The following is a 20894-nucleotide window of genomic DNA, read 5'->3' on the forward strand; positions in this document are numbered from 1 at the left end:
CTGATCTGTGCAGCATAAGGGTTAATTAAATATCATGTTCTATTGAGGAAGATCTACTAATAAAACTACTAACTCCTCGGGAAAACATTTATTAATCCTCCCATAGACTTCAAGTCCAAACAAACTTGTTTTTGCAACCACCACAGTCGCCCTCTGGTGGCAATTAAATATATTTTTACTTCTGTATTGGCGTTCTCGTTAGAAACGGAAGATTGCGTCAGTTTTTTTATGTACAATCTTTGCTGTTTACATGGTTTGATGTTACAAGTTGTATAATGTGACTAAATGCAAACATTTATGAAGTATTTATCTAAAATATACACTAATATTCTCTCTGATATTCAGTTCAAAAAGATATTGGTGTCTGTAAAACCTTCTCTGTCTCCTGCTATAATAACATGGGCGTTGGCTCCTGAATCCTTGAAGTTGTCTCAGGAAATGGCAGCCATGTGTTCTGACTGCTAATGGATCTTCATTGATGAACCTTTTGTTGAAGTGCTAAGTATTGATTAAGAATCTACATCAGGGTTCAGCTAAAGGACTCTCTCAGCGTCTCCCATGTCGAGATAAAACAACAGCTGATGATCAGCAGGAGAAGGCCAGAGGTTTTTGGTGAAGAATCTTTAATAAACTGCGAGAGTTTCTGCAAACTAAAAGATCAAAAGCTAAAACCACAGAACACACAAAAAACACATAAGCAAACATTTAAAATACCTTTAATCATTGGATAAGCTTAATAATATAACTCTTCACATCAATGACTAAAATCAGGTATTTGTTAAACATTTCCACTTTACAAAGAGAAAAAAAAGAATGTGTTTCTCTGTGCACATTGCATAACATAAAACTGCAGTACATGGTGTAAGTAAAAACTGTTCAAGCTAGATATTGAATGGGCTGATCCAGTGTACTGCAGTCACTTTCAGTGCCTTTTATTTTCCAATCTTTTAAGCGTTGTGTTCAATTTCAGGCTGGGTTCAGAGCCTGGTGTACTCTGCGTGGGCTCTCTCAGTTCCCTTCTCTCTTTGAGTGGGTTGTAAATAGGACAAAAACAGATAAAGTTTAAACAAGATTCAACGACTGACTTTCTTTGACGAGCTGCGGTATCAGTGAATCCTAGGCTAATTTGTGCGTGTGTGTGTGCACCAGAGGAAGCAAGAAAACAGCAGCACACATGAGCAGAGTCTTTATAGCTGTGGTACTCTGCTCCACCACTCTACCTCTTCAAAGACACAAATAGTCCTGGTCCAAAATGCTAATGAGGGCATTTCAACCATTTTTCTATCCACGTGGGGACAAAACAAGCATACAAACATATATTTGTCTGGTCCCCCATTTGGGATTAAGACCTAGACCTTGGAATTATGTTTAGGTTAGTTACGATAAGGATTAGGGTTAGGCATTTAGTTATGATGGTTAAGGTTAGGGTGAGGGGCTAGGGGATGTATTTTGTCTATGTGGGTCCTCACTTTGAATCCTACATAAACGTTAATGTATTAGATAATACCTTGAAGATCATTTGACAGTGAATGAGTGAGTGATGTTTCATTAGCTTTGGATTTCTGCTTCTCATGAACAGATGGGACGTTATGTGTTTGTCTGTCTGTGAGCAGCATCACTCAAGGAGTAAAGGACATTTTAGGATGTGTATGGGGTTAAATGTTAGTGACATTTTGGTCATGATTTGCTTTCTCTCTTTGTCTTTTAATTATTTTCAAATTAAAACTGGCTCTTAAAGGATCAAAGTTTTAGCCTTCTACGATATTAATATTGACATTTTTAAGGGCGAACATAAAAGTGTTGTCAGTCTTTTGAGAAATCACAATTTTACTTGACAAGAAAAGTGTTTTGATCATTTCCTCTCTGGTTTTGATGCCAAATACATTCAATACCAGGAATTGTTGGATATTTTATCTGCACACTTGCTTTTCACAGAAACCAGGAATTCTGTCCCTAGTCTGCCTTAAAGGTGGGGTCCTATTTAAGTATAAGTATAAACGCTAATATACTGGGAGTTAAGGGTTATTGGTGTTGTTTATTTTTATTTTTTTTATATTGAAGCATTAATAAGAACACATTTAAGGCTGGGAGGATAGCCAAATATCTCACTGGCGGTTTATTTAACCTTTGTCAGTGATGACGTATTATTATTAAAGGTCATTAGTAAAGTGATCAAGTCTGCAACAATGAATGCTATATAAGTTTTACATAAGCAACCGATCCTATAACCCAGCATTTATTTGTTTTAATGGCTTACAACTAATCTACAAAGCATTTTTAAATTCAAAAGTATCCACTCAAAAAAACCCTGCAGCCTCTGCCTTATTGGAAAAGATATATTGGAAGAATAAAATCTGTTAAATTTCTCAATTTCAATGGTTCCCATCAATCACCAGCAAGGCCTTTACTTTTATGTTCCTTGCCTTTATTCATTGCACTAAGATACTGCAGTAAAAACTGTTTTGTGTTGCCACTTGAGCTGAAACCTGGTGGGTCTGATTGCCATGACAACTGCGAGGATGTCCACTTGTCTATGCAATCATGCCGTTTGTCTTGTGCCCAGAATAGCTGCAGGGTGCCTGGCACCTAAAGTCTCAGCACACACATCACGCATGGTGGGCATTTGATAAATCCTGACACCACAAAAGGAACAGACATTTAATGGGAACCAGCCCGTCTGGCTGTTTACCTTCAATTTTTAGATTGAAATTTATTTTCCACAAAGTTGCCAGTTAGTTACACATCCAATTATCACCCCCTCTCTTTCAGGTCACAAGACATTCATTCTGTTGTCAGCACTTAAATCTTTACTTAAAGCAGTTAAAACAGTGTTGATATTTCAGCTTTAGACTGGATCTGCCCAGTGAGAAAACCATCCATTAAACCATCATGGTTTACAGTATATTTTCAAAGAAACACACTATAGCTCGATGTGATGTGTTTTACAGGTTTGTTCCCTGCATTTAAATGTAGTATTTTCCTATATGGCTCAGCTAATTTGGAAAGAAAACCACAAACTAGCAGAGCAGCAGTCTCTGTGGCATGTGATGGTGCCTTACAGCCAACACATATGTTAAAAAGGGAAGAAGGCTTCAGATGACTTCATGTCTATACTGTGCCAGAGTGATATACCATGGCTGAAATAGTCATTTAGATGATGTAGATGTTCTGTTTGTATTCGGTGAAGAAAAAAAGAGTGTTCCACATTGTCCAGGAGTTCAAGGACTAGTTTTTGAGCTTAGTTTTCCTCGCCTGTCTCCAAGACTGGCCCACTTTCTGTGGTGCTGGTTTTATGGTGCCGTCTCCAGTGAGGGCATTGTGTGCGCATGATGTGTGTGTTGGCACGGACGGAACATTTCCATCAAGCCACTGTGGTGGTGGAAAAGTCAGTCACGATGAAAGGAGAAGCAGGAGGAAGAGGAAACACTTTAGTGGCTTAAACAAACGGAGATGCTGAGTTAAACGTCATCATCTTTAACTGCCTTCAGAGACACAAACTCTGTCACTGACTGAAGCTGATGTCCAAGTTTACAAATTGTAAACTATTTGCATGATGTACAAATGGAAGCAGGCAGTTAACACGTAGTGCCACAATTTTATTGATTCATTCTTTCCATGTGATGATGAAGCAATGTGCACAAGTCTTTGTAGTGCTAATGTAAAGCATGTGCTTAGTCCCGTCCTTCATGGTAACTTAATCATTGGAACGTCCACCCAACTTTACAACTTTCAAACCAGATACAACCCAAGTCAGTGGGGTTACAGGTTACATTACAGCTGTCTTTGTGACTTTCCACATTCATCATGCAGTGTCTCTCTCATTAGACATATAAAAAGGTATTTATCAGTCCTGAATTGTGCAGCTCTGTCCTGCTCGTTTCTCTGTATTTGGAAAATTCACCCTAATAGTCTCCATGTCCATTTACCAAACACCCTGCTTTGTCCTGGTCCTCCTTTTTAATGTTAAACATGAAAACATAATGACAAAAAACGTAATAAAAACTAAATTAGCTGTCAAGGTTATGTGAAAAAATAAAAGTCATATCTAACGACTTTTACTGCAATCAATTTCAGAACCCATTTGCAAGTTTCCTCTTTTAAAAGACGTCAAAGGGAAACAATAAAAAGTCAGCTGGAGATGGAATTTTCAACCCACTCATGAATCCAATGTTAACAACAGTACAGTTGGGAACAATTTGCCAGGAATTTCACACAGAAAAATCAGAAGCTGGTGGCAAGAAATGATTAAAATCTTCTTTTGTTTGCACTCGATGTCTAAAAATGCAAGATCATGCTTTTTAGTCTTCAAAGGGACTAGGATTATTATTTTTGCATCAGTTTTTAAAGTCATTTAAAAACTGATTGCCTTCTGTATTGGCACCAGTACTGAAAAAGATTGAAACAATTCCCACCAGTAAGACATGCACAATGACACCACGCAAGAGAAATTCACTTTAGGCGTCAGCTTTTTAAACAAGCATGTAAGACAAAAACAATACAAAGCCTTTTACATTTAAATACTGATTATCTCGTACATCCTCTGTTTATTAAACGTGTTGCCCTAACCTTGCAGCGTTAACATGAATAACTGCAGTCTGGTAGCAGGTGTAGTAACACTGTGATGAATGAGATGGAAATGCTTGAAGACCTTTGGGACTCGTCTATTCTTTATTTATTTTTTACCTGACAGGCCAGCTGTGCTCAGGCAGTCACCATCTGTCTGTCTGTCTCTCACACACATAAATATTCTCTCTTCCTCTCCGTCTTTCCAAATTCCTGAGGAGTAATACTCGTATTCATGCGCCGGGAAGAGGCTGCTATCGACATAGTTCAAAAGAAAGGCTGTTCTTCTCTGCTTGTGTTGGTTCTTCTACACATTTTCTCACAATTCAGCCAATAAAGCTTTCAGCACAGGGCATGCAATAATCCACCCAGACGACATGACACATTGACCACTCAACACTCACGAGCACGACTGCTGGTCCAGCCGTCTGCACAAACATTTAGCAGCCAGATATAATTTAAAAAATATATGTATATATATATATTATCATAACAACAGTGCACTCATCTTAGGGAGAGAAAGTACAGGCAACGTATGTAAAGTATTTCACCAATCAGGCACAACATCTGCTTTAAAAACAAACACAGATCATCATAACTGTAACAGAATATAATATTGAGCCACAACTATTACCTGATGCACAAGAGTAGCTGTCAAAATCACAGATGCTAACAGTGGGTACGTTATTTCTTAGTAAGGGGAACGTTTATTTATGTCCCCCGTCGTCGTTCTTTGTCTACAGTTGTTAATGGGGAAGAAACACACAGACTTTGTCTACTACATTTTTGTTAATACATATCAAGTAATACTGTCTCAAACCCCTGGACGTTCTTGAATAACGGTTTCTATAAAGTGTCATGAAAGGTTTTATACTATTACTGTAGTCCAAGAGATCTCACAGTGCTATTATTTCAGGGCACCTCAAAGGATCCCCAGAAAAAGAAGCCTATTTTCTGCCCATAACAAGGCCATAATCAGTAATGTGAGGCCACATTTGTTTCCTTTGAATGGGTCGGAGAACAACATTGTAAAGCAACCGCAACTTTATAAAATAATTAGCAATCTTTTTTGTGGAAATCTTTCTTGTATGGAACTTATTTTTCTCATAAGAGAAAGTAATTGTTATTGGTTTATACAGCATACCACATTGCAATGTTAACTCTTGTTTCATTTTTCTGAAGATTATTTTGCTGTGCTTCATTTCAAAGGGAAATAAAATAAAGTCAATTAAAATCAGGGAATGCCAAGAAAGACCCTGAGAAAACTATGACACAGGTTTTTTAAAATGTTCCATGTTTGGCCGACAACGTTAAAATCCTGTAATGTGCATTCATCTCAATACTGACATCAATGTTTGATAGAAGGTTAGTGCAGTCACGGGAGAGATAATATTAAACAAAAAAACCTTACTCTTTGTCTTTCAAGCCCAGTGTCTTTCACCACAGGAAGCTTCAGTATCTGCCTTATACAACAGCAGTTCACTCTTCCTCTAAGTGATCAACTGAATTTACTTCCCTCACTTATTATCCTTGTTACAAAAACGTCACATCTTCCTGGGACTGCACCCACCGCCAATGAGCATCATACTCCAGGTGTAGTTTGCCATTCATTTTGCAAGTATCCAACTCGATCTTTCCATTTTTATAGGGTTTGAGTTTGGGGCTCTGGCTGGTTCCCAGTTTCTCAGAGAGGCTGATGTGGGTCGGGCTACCTGTTTGTGCTCCTGGCTTCTCTGTGACGCCATTTACTTTGATTGATTGTGCCTGAATATTGTCCTTAGAAACAGGGCTTTGCTCCTTGCCTGTCTCTGTTGCCTTCGTCCAAACAGTAGCGTCGTGCTTGGGGCCCTCAGATTTGTTGAGGGGAACAACTGGTTTTCCACTTACAGTCCCAGCAATCCCAGGGATCATACTAGCCCCTGGTCTGCCTTTCACCTCTGTCCCATTTCCAGCTACAGCTCTGTTCTCATTTGCTCCAGCTCGAATCCCAGCCCCAGGATCAGACCTCACACCTACTCCAGCTGCTGTGACAGGGGCCACAGGGCCTCCTCCTGTCCGGCCCCCAGCAATAGCCTCTGAAACCAGTGGATTTGTTGTGGAGCAGATGACCGACTCTGAGCTGGAAGGGCAATACTCATCCATGTCGTCTGCCAGGGTGTCCAGGTAGCTGCCGATGGAGATATTGTCCAGCTTGTCATTGGGGTCCTGCAGGCTGCTCCAGGAGCCTCTCCAGGAAGTGTCGGGGCCCTCGCCCAGGCTGTACTGGCTGCTGGTGAGGCTGCTGCAGCGGCTGGTCAGGGTGCTGCGCTCCTCCAGCAGCCACTTCACTGCCTCTATACCTTCATGCACCGCCAGCAACTGCTGCAAGATCTTTACATCCACAGAGCGCAAGTGGGCCTGAGGAGAAATAAAAAAAATTGAATAAAAATAAAGTTGAATATTGAGTCTTTTTCAAAATTCTGCTTATGTTTATTTATGTTTTGGACTCTGCAGTAGGAGGTAGCAAGGTATAATTATTTTAAGCAGGGAACATTGGCTGCTAAGACAAGTGCAAACGCTATTATAATATAATATGCTATAACTAGCTAGTGCTAGTGATATAATTATAAACCCTAGCAGATCACCATAATAAGAAGTATAACAGTAGTCTGCAGGCAACACCTTGGCCTCGGCCTGTATCCACACGTATTCCCACTACCTGTTTTCTGAAATGTCACTCTGTGCTAATGAAAAAGCTTGTTTCTGTGTAGTAGGAGGCTCCAAAGGACACCCATTTTCTTTGTACGGAGCCAGGGGAGTCATTGGTGGGAAATATTTTTTCCCTCATAATAACATTTGCTTTCCCCTCATAATAGTTTCCCTCCCCAGAGCTACCCAGATCTCCCTTGGAAAACTATTGCAAGGGAATGCAAACGTTCCATGACCCTACCCGGGTTCCATAGCTTTGAGAAACATGCTTCCTCCTTGCTGCATTTTTTTTGATGTTGTGTGTGCACATGATCATAACCCATGCACACATGATAAAACAAAACTTTTGGCAATCCACAGGCAAAGCTACTAAAAAAAGGGGGATGACGGTCTAGATTAGCAAACTGTAAGCGAAAGTTTTAACAAGGATCTAAGACCAAACATAACACACACTGAGAGGCTCCTGTGTGACATCCATTTAATACAGTTGAAGGTATGACACATTGGAAAAGAAATGCAGAGAGAATCTTCTTTAAACACACAAATGGGACTAGAAAAGTAATCTGGCACAATTAAAGCAATGATAAATCATATATAACAGCCAACTGCTGTCTTTTACTGTGATGTGTGAGGTTGAAAGGAGGAGGAGGAGGAGAAGAGAAAAACATCGCCACAGTCATGGAACATTCCTCCCCAGAATACATTAGCAGAGGTCTGCGGTGAAGTGCAGGGCCTTGAGGTGATATATGGCACCGATTTTCAAAGCACAGCCTGATGGTTTCCACCTCTTTCTGCAGATAACCACTCTCTCTCAAAGCTGTTCATTCACGTTATGATTTTTCTGACTTACTTTGTATGTCCATCCCTCTATACTATGTGAATTTTGCCTTGTGGCCTTCAGACAGGTTTTACTGTCCTGTTTGTTTATAGTGGGAGTTTTTAAAAAAATGTATGGTTATGTCTTAATTTAGGAGCTCTTTATGTAACTTTATCATGCATATTATATATTGTATATCCAACCAAGCTGTTCTTTTGCATTTCACAGTTAGACATATTTCAACATGCAGCATTTTTGTGCAAATACCACAAGCTGTTGGACCTTTAATGACCCTTCAGAGTCTTTGTGTATCCCATTTATTCCCTACATATAGTCCTTGTGACCTTTGAGGGTCATGCTCATAAAACAGAGATGGACATATTGATTATTCAAAGCTGCTCACCTCTTGGTCGTGCATAAGATTTACATCACTGCTGATATTTTATATATTTTTTTAAATCAGTGCTTTAAAAAAAAAAAAAAAAAAAAAAAAAGAAGCTTTTATGAGCCTGATAATCTTCAAGCAACACTCTGCAGGAGAATGAACACACCCCTCATATATCATGTCTGCACGTAGGTGGTGCAAGGGCCTTTATTTGGACTTTGCACCAGTCAGGAAAAACCACTTTAGCACATTTAGTCCTTTCCAATTCAGAGGTTTTCCTTCATCTTTCCTCAGTGGCAGACCCAGTGTGGTTAAGGAAACCACACTGTAGGAAATAGACTTAGATCAGTACTCATCAATTTGGATCCTAAAATCCCTTAGGATAGGATATTCAAGGAGTGACGGGATGATAAATGGGAACAGGATTACATTTTCTGTGACATTTTGCTTTTTCATGTAAAATAGTTGATATACTTTCACCTCCTTTGGAAAAAAATCCCAATTTTACCGACAGAAAGTACCAGGAATATCAAAACTGTCGCTCTCGTAGATTATCTCGCAGGGTTTGTACAAGAGTTTGATACGTTCAGTTGGCTTCGGTTGGTCTGACAAATCATGTAGTCTGTCTTTAACCACTTCTTTCCTGACCCTCTTTTTGGAGTCCCTGCTCGAAAATGACATGCCCAAACTAAATAGAGTAAATCTCTGCAGTTACAAGCTCTATGTGGATTATCTTGGTATCAAACTACAGATAACACGTGAGATTCTACCAGAGGTGTAAGTTTCACTGTAGATGCCACTGTGTCAGAGTAAATGTACATGGAAAACAGCCAAACTGAAGGATTTTTCTCTCTTGCCTAAAGAAATATTGCATTTTAAAGCAAATATCAGCTTTAAAATATGCAGTAGGAGCTTAAAAACACATGGAGGTCATATAACAACATGTGGACATGAGCTGTGCAAAGTCTGATGCTGCTGAAATGAAGCAGAGTGATATTACAGAGGTTTTAGTAAAGAGATGTCTAAGCGTTCTCTCTTTCGGCACAGTTTGGCACCATCTGTGCCATTTGAGATTTCTTAGGTACCCAATTATTAAAAACCCATTCAATTTTATTTATATGCCACTACAGGTCTAAAAAGAATTTGTTTTGAAAAAAAAAAAAGTATGATAACTCGCTGTAAATGGATGCTCCCGTGAAGAAGAGGTTAAGTAGGCATGTAAGAATCTGCTGAAACCAGTTGGTTAGTGTGAACTCTGAGTCTAAAATCAGTAAAGACTGTTGTTGTGCAGTGTGTCCCAAGCTTTAGGTTAAACCTTACCACAGGCTAGTCACAGTAATCCCATGCCATAAAATATTAAACAAAAGAGGCTTATTTATTATTTGCATAATTGTACAATAACAACATCGTTCTTTAATAATCACATCGAAAGACATGGTGTTTGATAAAAGGCATAAATTATTTTGTTTCCTTATTGGGAATTGGCTATAATCGCTCTGATGTTGTCAATATAGGCCACTAGTACCACAAACCATTCAAATACAGTCAGATTATTATCTGTTGACATGCAAATACATATGTAACATGATTCAAAGTAATGTGAGCTCACATGTATCTGTGGTTTGCAGAAATATACAGTTGGAACATATGATACTGGCTACTGCATTTTTACAACTTCATCAAAGCTGAAGGACACCTGAGAGGCAGAAACATGGATCATATTCACAGGGCAGTAAATGGACAAACATCCATCCACCTCGACTAATACTCACCTACTCCACATGAAAGACAGCAAAATGAATAAGAGCAAAAAAAAAAAATCAACAAAAACCACAGCTCTCTCTCACATGTGCACATGTGTCTGTGTGACTGGTATCCTGCCACAGAGACGTTTGGGGTGGAGATCAGGTTTGAGGTTTGAGGGTTTGCTGCAGAGAGTGTCTAATGAGGGTGGCAGTAAACATCGCTCTAAGCCTGTCAGTGCTGAGGTGGCACAATGCTAATGAACCTGAACGCTCCACCAGTTTGTGCTCATTCTGCTGCTGCTGACGACTCAGACCTGTGAATCCAGTGCTGCTTTCACAACTTACACTTTGAGTAGTGTAATCTTCTTTAGCAGGGAAGATGTATTTCACTCTGTCAAACAGACTTGTAACCAACAGGGATTATGACTGGACTGGTGTCGGTGTGACTTGTGACGTACTACAGTTAGAAATAAGACGATGTGTTGATCAATTATGAGAATTTTAGGTTTTTGAGTTCATCTTCACTGATCTAAGCTATACAGTTACTGATAATAAAAAAAAACATTTTGGTGATTAACTTAAATTGTGAACTTGTACATTAGTCATAAGCATAGTTTCGTGTTGTCCTTATTAGTACAAATCTGTTATAACACAGATATTCTTTAAATAAATATGACTACTATGCCCTGTATTATTATATGCATTATAAAGGAAATACAATTTGATATTCCATCATGCTATTATTTTTATGATTATACAAATGTAATCCCTTGTGACATTTTATGATTGTATTAAAAATATAAACATTTTGAAAAAGGTTTTTATCCATGAATGCATTGATAAAACAATTCTGTCAACTCCAATGACAAGCAAACATTTAGTTATAGTGGACTGAAGTGATGACATTTAAAAGGTTTCTTGAAGCCACTCCTCTAAACTCAACAAGCTGTAGATCAGAGGTCTCAAACTCGCGACCCGCAGGCCACATGCAGCCTTCCTATCAATTCTTAACCAATTAATATCAAGTTTTAATTTGTTATTTCTGTATTTATTGCTTTTATTTTATGATAAATACCTTTATATTACTATTTTATACTATTTGATGTTCTATATCAAAACAAACACTTTTTACTTTTTTTTTCAAAATTATGTTAAATATCATCATACATTTTTTTTTTAACCTGACCAGCCCCCTACTGACCAAACTTGACACTACACTTTGCTGTAGATCCTGCAGAAGTGATGACATTTACCAGGGACTTTGAATGCGTCTCGTTGCCTGCTCTTCTTAGCTCAACAGACTGTGAATCCTGCATTGCTTACTCTTATTTACTTACTCAAACATACTCGTTTAGATAGAGGACCCAGTCAAATGTAAAAGATCAGACTGGGGACTAAAATGTTTTTATGTGACAGCAGAGATGACGGTCCAGGACTTTGCAGCCTCTGGGACCAAAACAACCATCAATCATTTTTTGGTCACCAGTGCACAACCAAACATATTCCAATTCTTCTGCAGGCACAAGGCCAGGCACCTCCTGGCTGACCCATAGCATTCTGGAAAGCTAAGTTCCTTGCCTTTTATATTCACTGCATAATAGCTTGTGTGTGCACAGTGAACAACATTAATCACAGCGATCATTTAAACAATTGGCTTCATTGATTTAAAATAAATCAACAAACCGAGTGAGAGTTCATTTGGTTCAGAATATTTCTTAAGACAAACTGGCAAGACTTAATTTAGGAGTCTATAACTTTTGATTCATTTTCAAAATCTCTTGGGACAAACCAATTCCAGAAGTTGAAATGCGAATGATCATTCTGAGGTGCAATTATTACAAGGTTGCACTAAATCTATTGTTAAGGTATTTAAGTAATAGGGCAGATATTTACTTTTGCTGTCTGGGATTAGCAGTTGGTTAACTGAGTCTACTGAGCTTAAACACTCAATAATAACACCAACAAAAGACAATGACTGATGGTAACACGAGTGATCACATCTACATGTGGGAATTCAGATGAAGGTGTGTTCTGGTCTCTGCCAGACCTGTTTCGAGTCAATTCAGTTTTAGTTCAGTTTCTGTCGAAAGCGACAGCAGGCGCCTAAACGCCTAGATCACGTGTCAAACTCAAGGCCCGGGGGCCAGATGTGGCCCGCCACATCATTTTAAATCGAGTGATTAATTGGTCTTTAAAATATGTGTTTAAGCAGACCTAGACCTGAAGTTCCATTTAACAATGTTTTTTTACTGTGTATCTGTGTCATTACCTTGTTTACGAAGCCCTGAAGTTTCGAAACAAACAGTTCAGCTACTGCTGAGAACGCTGTGTTATATTGTAATCTCGGGCTCAGCGAGATCTCCCTTCCTGTTACGTAAACAGCATTTCTCCTGAACAGCAGATCGTCCTGCTCCGGGCACTAGTCCGGGCACATCTGGTTACGTACATTGAACCGCAGAAGAAGAATAACGTCCGTTGTGGAGGTGTTTCACGAGCGACAGTATCTTCTGACTCTGGGTCTGACTCTGGGTCAAAGTCATAAAAGGGAGTGTGGCGGGGAGTCGTGAAGAAGCTATTTTTAAACTCTGTTAAAACAATGTTTTGATAATGAGTAGCAGTGCATCCACCGTTCCAGAGGGGGGAGCTGCGCTTCTGAGAGCTGGGTGTGCTGATTATGTCACTTCCGGGTATTGGCCAATCACAAGACAGTTGGGAAGGCTCTACGCTGGCTGGCCAATCACAACACACTCTGTCTTCTGGGTGTGAGATTTATGTCTGAAATATCACGGCTGAGACGAGCGTCATTGAGGGGAAATTTTGATCAGCTCGTTTGCAGAAAATAGCAGATTTTGGACAATAAAAACAAGTTAACGTATGCAAGTAGACCTCCATAACTAACATACGTGTGCAACAGGACCACTCTATGTGAGCTTTAAAATAGGTCTATCCTGCTTTAAGGCGTGCGTTGACCATAAACTACATTTCCAATAATGCATGGTGATTGCGTTACCCGCAAAGTGACGGCATCCCGGCACTAGATGGCAGTGCATCATTGTACATGTATCACGTGACGAGTGAAATTGAGATTGAGACTGTGATCGCAGCAGAATGTGTTCAGAAAAGCCACAACTAAAAACGATGTAGCAGTGAAAGCTAGCTTTATTGTGGCTGAAGAAATTACCCAATCAAAGTCTTTTTCTGAGGGTGTGTTTTTGAAGCAGTGCATGTTGAAGGTGTGTGACCAGGTCTGCCCTGACCAGATACAGACTCTTAAAACTGTTAGTTTGTCAAGAAACACCATCGAGGACCAGGTTACATCTATTATGCATCATATTTGTAACTTGAATAAGTAATAAATACAGAAAAGTATTTAGCAATATGTTACGGAGTAGTTACCTTTACTTTACATTATATTTGGTTACATTTAGTTACATTTATTCTCCTTTTCTCTGCCCTCATTTATTAGTTTTATATACACAAATGAATGTTAAAGCTATTATGACCAGCACCATATTATTAAACATGCAGATTTTTTATTCCATTAGTGTCTCTTCTCAACAATGATGACTAGTGCAATGTGTTAATTGATACGCAAGGGCAGATATCGTTATTTTAATTAACAAATGAAGGTGTGTTATTTGTTATTATTTTTACTATTATTTATTTTTGACACTCATTTTTGTAGAATATTAAAATGAAAAACAAGCTGAAATACAGCACAATTATCCTTTTGTCTTAGATAAAAGTGACTCCACTAATGTTCTGAAAAAACTGAGTATCTATGAGATACAGTAGTGCATAATGATGACGTATGCACCACTCAAGCCTGGTCCCTGACGCAGATTCTCCCATGTGGCAAAAATAGCATCTCAATGTCACACAGTCTTCTACCAGACTGCTGAATCACTGCCAGCAGTGGGGAACACAAACACACAACCATGTTTTTTTTTTTTTACATATTACAGCAAAATAAACATAGTCTTCTCCTTCCTCTCATGTGCTCTAGTGTAACCGACAGTCTGCAGTTTCACCTTCCCAATCGCTCTGCAGCTCTGCGTCCTTACAGTCCTGCCCGTCTTTATTAGGCAGCAGCAGGTCGTCCCTGCAGCTCCATCTGTCCATGCATCTGTGAGTGCTGTGTAAAAAAGCCACTTATCCTTGTTGGTATCACATTCTGTCATATTTAGTTATTTTCTGCCTCTGAATTTGATGGAAATTTTCTGTCTTATGCTAATCCCTCAATTTTATTCTATTTTGCATTTTTCATGCCTGTGCTGAATGGAAGGGCTTCTTTGCAAATACTTGCACAGACTGTATTTTAGCACAACATTCATATGGCTTCTTAAAATGTGTGGTGATTGTGTTTGAAAAAGGCTTTACAATTACTGATAAAGATTATCTTATCAGCTGACTCTGGCTCTTTCCCTCCCTTTGTCCACCTATATTCAGGAAAAAACTCCCAGTCCAAACAAATGTGATGACACGGCGTCATGTCAGAAACCTCTCACACAATCAATAAATCCTCCTGCTACAGCAGCTGTGAAATCTGAGAAGTCCATTCAGGTTAATTGAGACACTGTAGATGCATCAAAACACGACAGAGAGGGGAAATTGAATTGCACTAAACAAACTTTTAGACAGATGAAGTCAATTCACCACAGTTCAGCTGTGCACACAAAGCTGACTTTGCACTGAAATGCACAGGATGGGAGACAAAGAGAGAGACGGGAAGAAACACAGAAAAGGACTGGGAGAATTGACACACCCTGAGGAGCGTTTGCCCTTTGATGGCTTAAAATGCAGGTGCTGATCACGAATAAAATGTAAAGCTGTGCGTCTGCGTGTGTGTGCGTGCATGTGTGCGTGCATGTGTTTGTGGCAGACTTCCAGTCTTCTGTGGTTTTTAAAGGAGTGCCTCTGTATCCAGTAAATCTGTTTAGCTCAGCAGAGAGTGTCTCCCTTCAGACAAAATGTAACACAAAAGTGAGATTTATCTGCAGTAAAACATCCCGACCATATTGTATTGAACATATACATACTATGAATTGTCCATCAGTTAGTCAAATGTGGGAAATACCTGCTAAATCTTTTGATAATTCAGGTTTTTTTTTAACATTAGTTAAACATTGGTTCCATCTTCTCAGATCTGTAATGTGTTTTTCTGCTTTATATCGTTGTATTTGGGAGATTTGAAGACATTCCCTTGAGCTCTAAAAAGAAACTAATTCTAAAAATAATGTTGTTTTTTCTCTTTCAGTTCAAAGAGAGAAGAAGTCCTTTTAAAGGAACTCAGCAAATGGTTTAATATCTTAACTACAATATCTTTAAAATGGGAAGGCCATTCTGTCTGACTGCCACAATTCAGGCAGACATCAGTATGTTTTAGTTTGACGTTTACATACAGTGAAGTACAGCGACAACGCAGCAACAATATCCCGTTTTTCGCGACGGGTAACAACAAGAAGAGCAACATTTCAAAAGTGCTGACGGCACAAAACCGTCAGTCATCACTAGTGTGCTGCGTGCACTAGATGAACACACGTATTAGCAACAGAAGGTTAAGTACATCTCACAGACACACACACACATACAAGAAAAGGAGGGGGGGGTGGAGTCTTGCCTCTCGGCATAAAAAAAAAGTGAGAAAACGCACACACCCAGAGATTAAGCATTTATGTGGTTCTACATGTGTACATGTCTTTCATTGGCTGTGTGGACCGTTTGTCAAGAAAACCTATCTTTGTGAGGAAATTGTATCTGGTCCAGGCAACTTTAACAGGCTTATTGAGGGTTAAGACCTGGTTTTAGGATTAGGTTTAGGTTTAGGGTTCAGCTTGGGCATTTAGTTTTGATGGTTAAGGTCAGGATAAGGGGCTAGAGAATGCATTGCGTCTATGAATGTTCTCACAAAGAATGCAAAACCAGCATTTACTGTATGTGTGTGAGTGAGCTTTTCCATTTACTCTGCAGACACCACACATGTGTTACTGTAAATCTTACTAAGCAGAGCTCTGATTAGAGTGCAACGCTGTGAATTCTTCTTGTACACTCTGATTTACACTTTACCATTCTTGTAGACTCTCTCTCTCACATACACAAATACATACAGTTGGCAAGCAGCTCTCCATCACTATCACTTCTAATTCAGTCCTCCCTTCTTTGCAGCAGAAAACAAAAATCAGTCTGGCCAGCTCTCAACAGATATATTATATAATCCTCTGAATGCTTTGTAAATCCAAACTGGCCACGTTGGTCAAATATGCACTTAAAAACAGGCTGACATCAGTGTGTGGAGATAATTTATCAAAGCCTATTGATTTGATCTTTCCTTATTAAGTGAATGGGCCGATGAAGCGAACTCTGTCTGCTCCAGTGCTGAGGAAAGATGAAAGAGATCATGTCACTGAGCCAGTCTAGACCCAAACAAACAGTGCTGATTTCATATACTTGATACGTTTTTGCCTGGTGTTTTCATAAATCTAATGATCATTTACACATAGTGAACCTGCTGAAATCACAGAGAAAAATGAACAAATACAATGTCTGTAATATACTTTCTCATATTATAGGTTTTTCCAATAAGTTGAAATGATCTATCTGTCTGATCCATGTCTGGGTGTTATTAGAGGTAAAACTGCGTCTCTACAAGTTTTAAGTAGACTTTACCCCAAAATCACATAAATAGAACAAAACCCAAAACATATTCGTCATACGCAGATGCATCTGCTTAAAATCACTTAATTGTTTGCTTTTTGAAAGCAAAAATCAATTGAGTCATTAATCAAAAGATGTAGCGAGTACAAATTGACATGTTTTTTTTGTATGTTATGTTTAAGACGAACATGCTCAAAGGAGTTAGGTCATTTACATAAGATGAAAATAGCCAAAATGGACGGCAAAATTCAAAATGGCCAACTTCCTGTTGAGTTGAGGCCATGGTTACCATTGACTTTTTTGTTCATCTTGGGCTATAACATCTTCCCACTAAGTTTCGGGAAATTCGGTGGAACTCAATTTTGCCTCTGTTTTCAGGTCCGAATTTGGCGCAAATTTGTGCCATGACATGTTTTGGCCCCTGCCATTCGTGCAAGGGCCCTAAATATAGAGCAATTCTGTTCCCCCATGGTGTATGGTGTGTACACATTGATGAAATATGCAGAGAAAGTGTTGTGAGTATAAAAGCGTGTTGATAGCTCTACATTCCTACTGCTACTACGGCTGAAATGTTAATACCTTAAGGGGCTCAGTTACAGTGGGGAGTGCACCATTTCCTCTTTAAATCTCTTCAGTCTGCGTCTTCCAAAGTGCATTTCAGTTGCCAGAAACCTAGAGTGAAATTTCTACTCCAAACATTTGACCACGAGGATAATGTGTCTTTGAGCGCTTGGATGCAACCAGTATGTTTTGGAGTGACTGTCACGGAGGACAGCTCGCTTTGTTTGGGACGGCATTTGTGGCAACGCATGTGCTCTATGTCACAACCACAGTGTGGGAGCTCGCCTGCAGCCGCCACAGGCATGTATGATGTTCATGATCACAGAGGGATATGACCAACTGTGGACTGGCGTGGTGCGTGGTCACCACTACAGACCTTCATGTTTGGAGGAGGTGTGGTTCAAGTAAACAAGAAAACGTAAAAAAGAACCTCCAAAACAATCAATTCTTAAAGGGGAATTATGCTCTGTCATAGGGCTGATAGATTACAGAGAAAGATTATAAATTATAATCATCATTCGGGTCAAAATTGAAAATTGACAACTACTCATTGAATTTATTGCATGCAAAAAAGTGTCTTTAAACATGACATTTTTAACGAATCTTTTGAATTTCCCTTAGAATAACTATAAATTATTGTACATGCATCTTTACTCGTGATGTGTGCTTTAACCCAGGAATTCCGCTGAATGTCTGTGTTCTATTTTTGGCGGATGAGGAGTGGGACAGGAAGTTAAACACCGTTAACATTAAAAGTGTTATTTTCAGAATAAAAGCCCCTGTTTTGTAATAATTGTTTTGTTCTCTTTCCACAGAGATGGAATACATCAAGGCTCAGTATTTAGAGATATCTAAGTGATGAAGAAAATGATGAAATCGTCACATATTTATATGTGGTGAGTGTTATGATTACGATGAAAACAACCTGACAATAGAAAGAGGGTGACTCCACTCTTTGATAGTTGTCATGTATTGTCATTTCCTAGCAACCACATCTCTGTAGCCGTTGTCATGGTGAGGAGCTGCTCGAATGACTCGGGGGGAGAAATGACGCCAAGTGGTGACCTTTAAGCTTTTTTTTCAGCCGCCATTATTAGTCATGTATTATTTGGTTCATAAAGTTGAGTGAATTCTTCATTATGACCGAACTAACACTTGCGACAGCATCATAATTCTCTGGTTTGTAACTTTCTATTTACTGAGGTATACTGAGGATTTCCTCGAAAGCCAAACCAAGAAGAGACCGTTAAGAAATGCTTAAGATGTCTAAATGTCTTATGGGATGCCACCATTGCATAGTTTGTCCACCAGAAAGAGCACTCTATAACAACCACATTTATGTATCCCTGTCAAATGTGACTCATTGTTATGTGCAAGCTGATTCGTAATATTTGCCATATTTTCAGATTTTTCTTAGTCTAAACTGCTCATGTTGTTATTTAGCTCAATATTCTGAAAATGCCCTAAGACAGGAGGCTAATAAACAACCTGAACTTGAGTTGTGTGCGTCAAATACAAGTTGTTCATTGGCTCTAACTAAAACACTGAAAAGCCTCACATCATAGTATTGGAGGTTCTTGCCTCACATCTCAACAACTGGCAGTTATACAGTGACAAACCACAGCCACCAGGAAAAGAGTTTCGAGACTTGGCATCTTGACGACAACGCTTTTCTCGACATTTAAAACTAGGGGCTTGATGATGTTCCCTTAGAAACCGCAACCTAAACATTCATACTCCATCATAATCTTAATGATTCAAGATTCAAGAAAACGTTATTCATCCCCAGGGGTAATTTAAGGTAAGGCACATGAAGCATCAGTCTGAGCAGCTGTTTTTATCGTAAGGTTATTTGCTTTCATCCGTTTTGGTTGTAGAGACCTGCATCGCACAGGTGGGTGGGGGCAAGAGGCAGCTATGCCATGAAAGTACTGACCGACAGGGTCACTTCTGAAACTTTTCATTGGTCACTTCTTGATGTTTTCAGTCTTGTCTTTTGCCTCTGTCTGTCTTAGCATCAAAAGATTTAAACACCACTATATACTGAGAAACACAGAGAGTTGTGTGGAGCTTTGGGTTTATATTTAAACATTACACACTGCAGTCTTAAGTATCAATAAGGTTTCAGAAGGATTTCAGTGAAAACAAGAATCCCCCCCTCTCTCTCACACACACACACACACACACACACACACACACACACACACACACACACACACACACACACACACACACACACACACACACACACACACACACACACACACACATGTTTTGGTAGCTGTCTCCTTGTTAGGACCCTGCACTGACTCTCATTTGGACAGCCCCAAATCTCATCCCTAATCTTAGCCATCACCAGTCACTGTCTACACCTCTAACTTTAATCTAACCTTAACCAGAGCCTTATGAGGTTTTGCTTAATTAGAGACAGGCTGTAGTCTCAGTGTGAAAAGGTCTGAACACACACACACACACACACAATCCCAATCTCAGCCTAACTTTAATGTCTTCAACGTTTAAATGTAGTCATTTACGTTATGTCCCCATAAAGAAGACAGGTCCCCTCCCACACACACACACACACACACACCCCCCCACACACACACACACACACTGATTCCAATCACCTCAGAGGACATTGCATTGCCTTACATTCATTTCCTGGAGATTTACTCTAACCTTAACCATACTACTGGCCTAATCCCAATCTCAGCCTAACTTTAAAACATGTCTTCAACGTTTAAATGTAGTCATTTACGTTATGTCCCCATAAAGAAGACAGGTCCCCTCACGCACACACACACACACACACACACACACACACACACACACACACACACACACACACACACACACACACACACACACACACACACACACACACACACACACACACACACTTACCATCTCCATCCTTAGTTTCCTGATCTTTTCATCCAAACTCCTCCTCCCTGTCTCCTTGCTGGTGTCGTGCGCGCTCGCCAGCTTGGCATCTCCCCGGTGAGAGGACGCCTCTTCCCGCAGACACCTGAGCAAACCCTCGGGGGTCTTCCGGCCGATTTTCATCTCGATGTCTTTCAGATCGGGGATGGTCTCGCTGCATTGATGCTGCAGATCATCCATCCTGTCCGGGGTTTTTGTGTGTGTGTGTGTGTGTGTGTGTTTTCTCCTCAGCAGCAGAAAAGATCCGCAGGACAGAGATGTTGTTATTACGTCCTTCTTGTGCACTCACGTCCTGTGTGAATGCTTGGCATCATATGCGACTCCAGCTGAGATGCAGACACAAACACGGTCTGACAGCATCAACAAACAGCGTGATCTTACTCCTGCAGATACATGTTGGCTGTGTTGCTCCACAGTGATAAAGTCGCTGTTTCCCCAGAAGAAAAACAAGTGAAAGTGAGTATTTCCTGTGTTAGTTTGATGATTAGTCCCTGAACATCATTGCTGATGCTGCTGCTGCTGCTGCTGCTGCTGATGA

General features: G+C 39.7%; 1 protein-coding gene across 1 annotated transcript; it reads right to left on the reverse strand.

The window, feature by feature from the left end:
• Positions 1–6096: 6096 nt before the first annotated feature.
• On the reverse strand, positions 6097–20536 carry lurap1 (leucine rich adaptor protein 1; the record flags this gene model as incomplete). The annotated part of the gene is made up of 2 exons (XM_083887762.1): positions 6097–6960; positions 20318–20536. The coding sequence occupies 2 exons, from the start codon at positions 20534–20536 to the stop codon at positions 6097–6099; spliced, it is 1083 nt and encodes a 360-aa protein (XP_083743888.1).
• Between the last annotated feature and the right edge of the window lie 358 nt (positions 20537–20894).

Source organism: Microchirus variegatus (genome assembly GCF_963457635.1).
Source record: "Microchirus variegatus genome assembly, chromosome: 4".
Classification (NCBI taxonomy): domain Eukaryota; kingdom Metazoa; phylum Chordata; class Actinopteri; order Pleuronectiformes; family Soleidae; genus Microchirus; species Microchirus variegatus.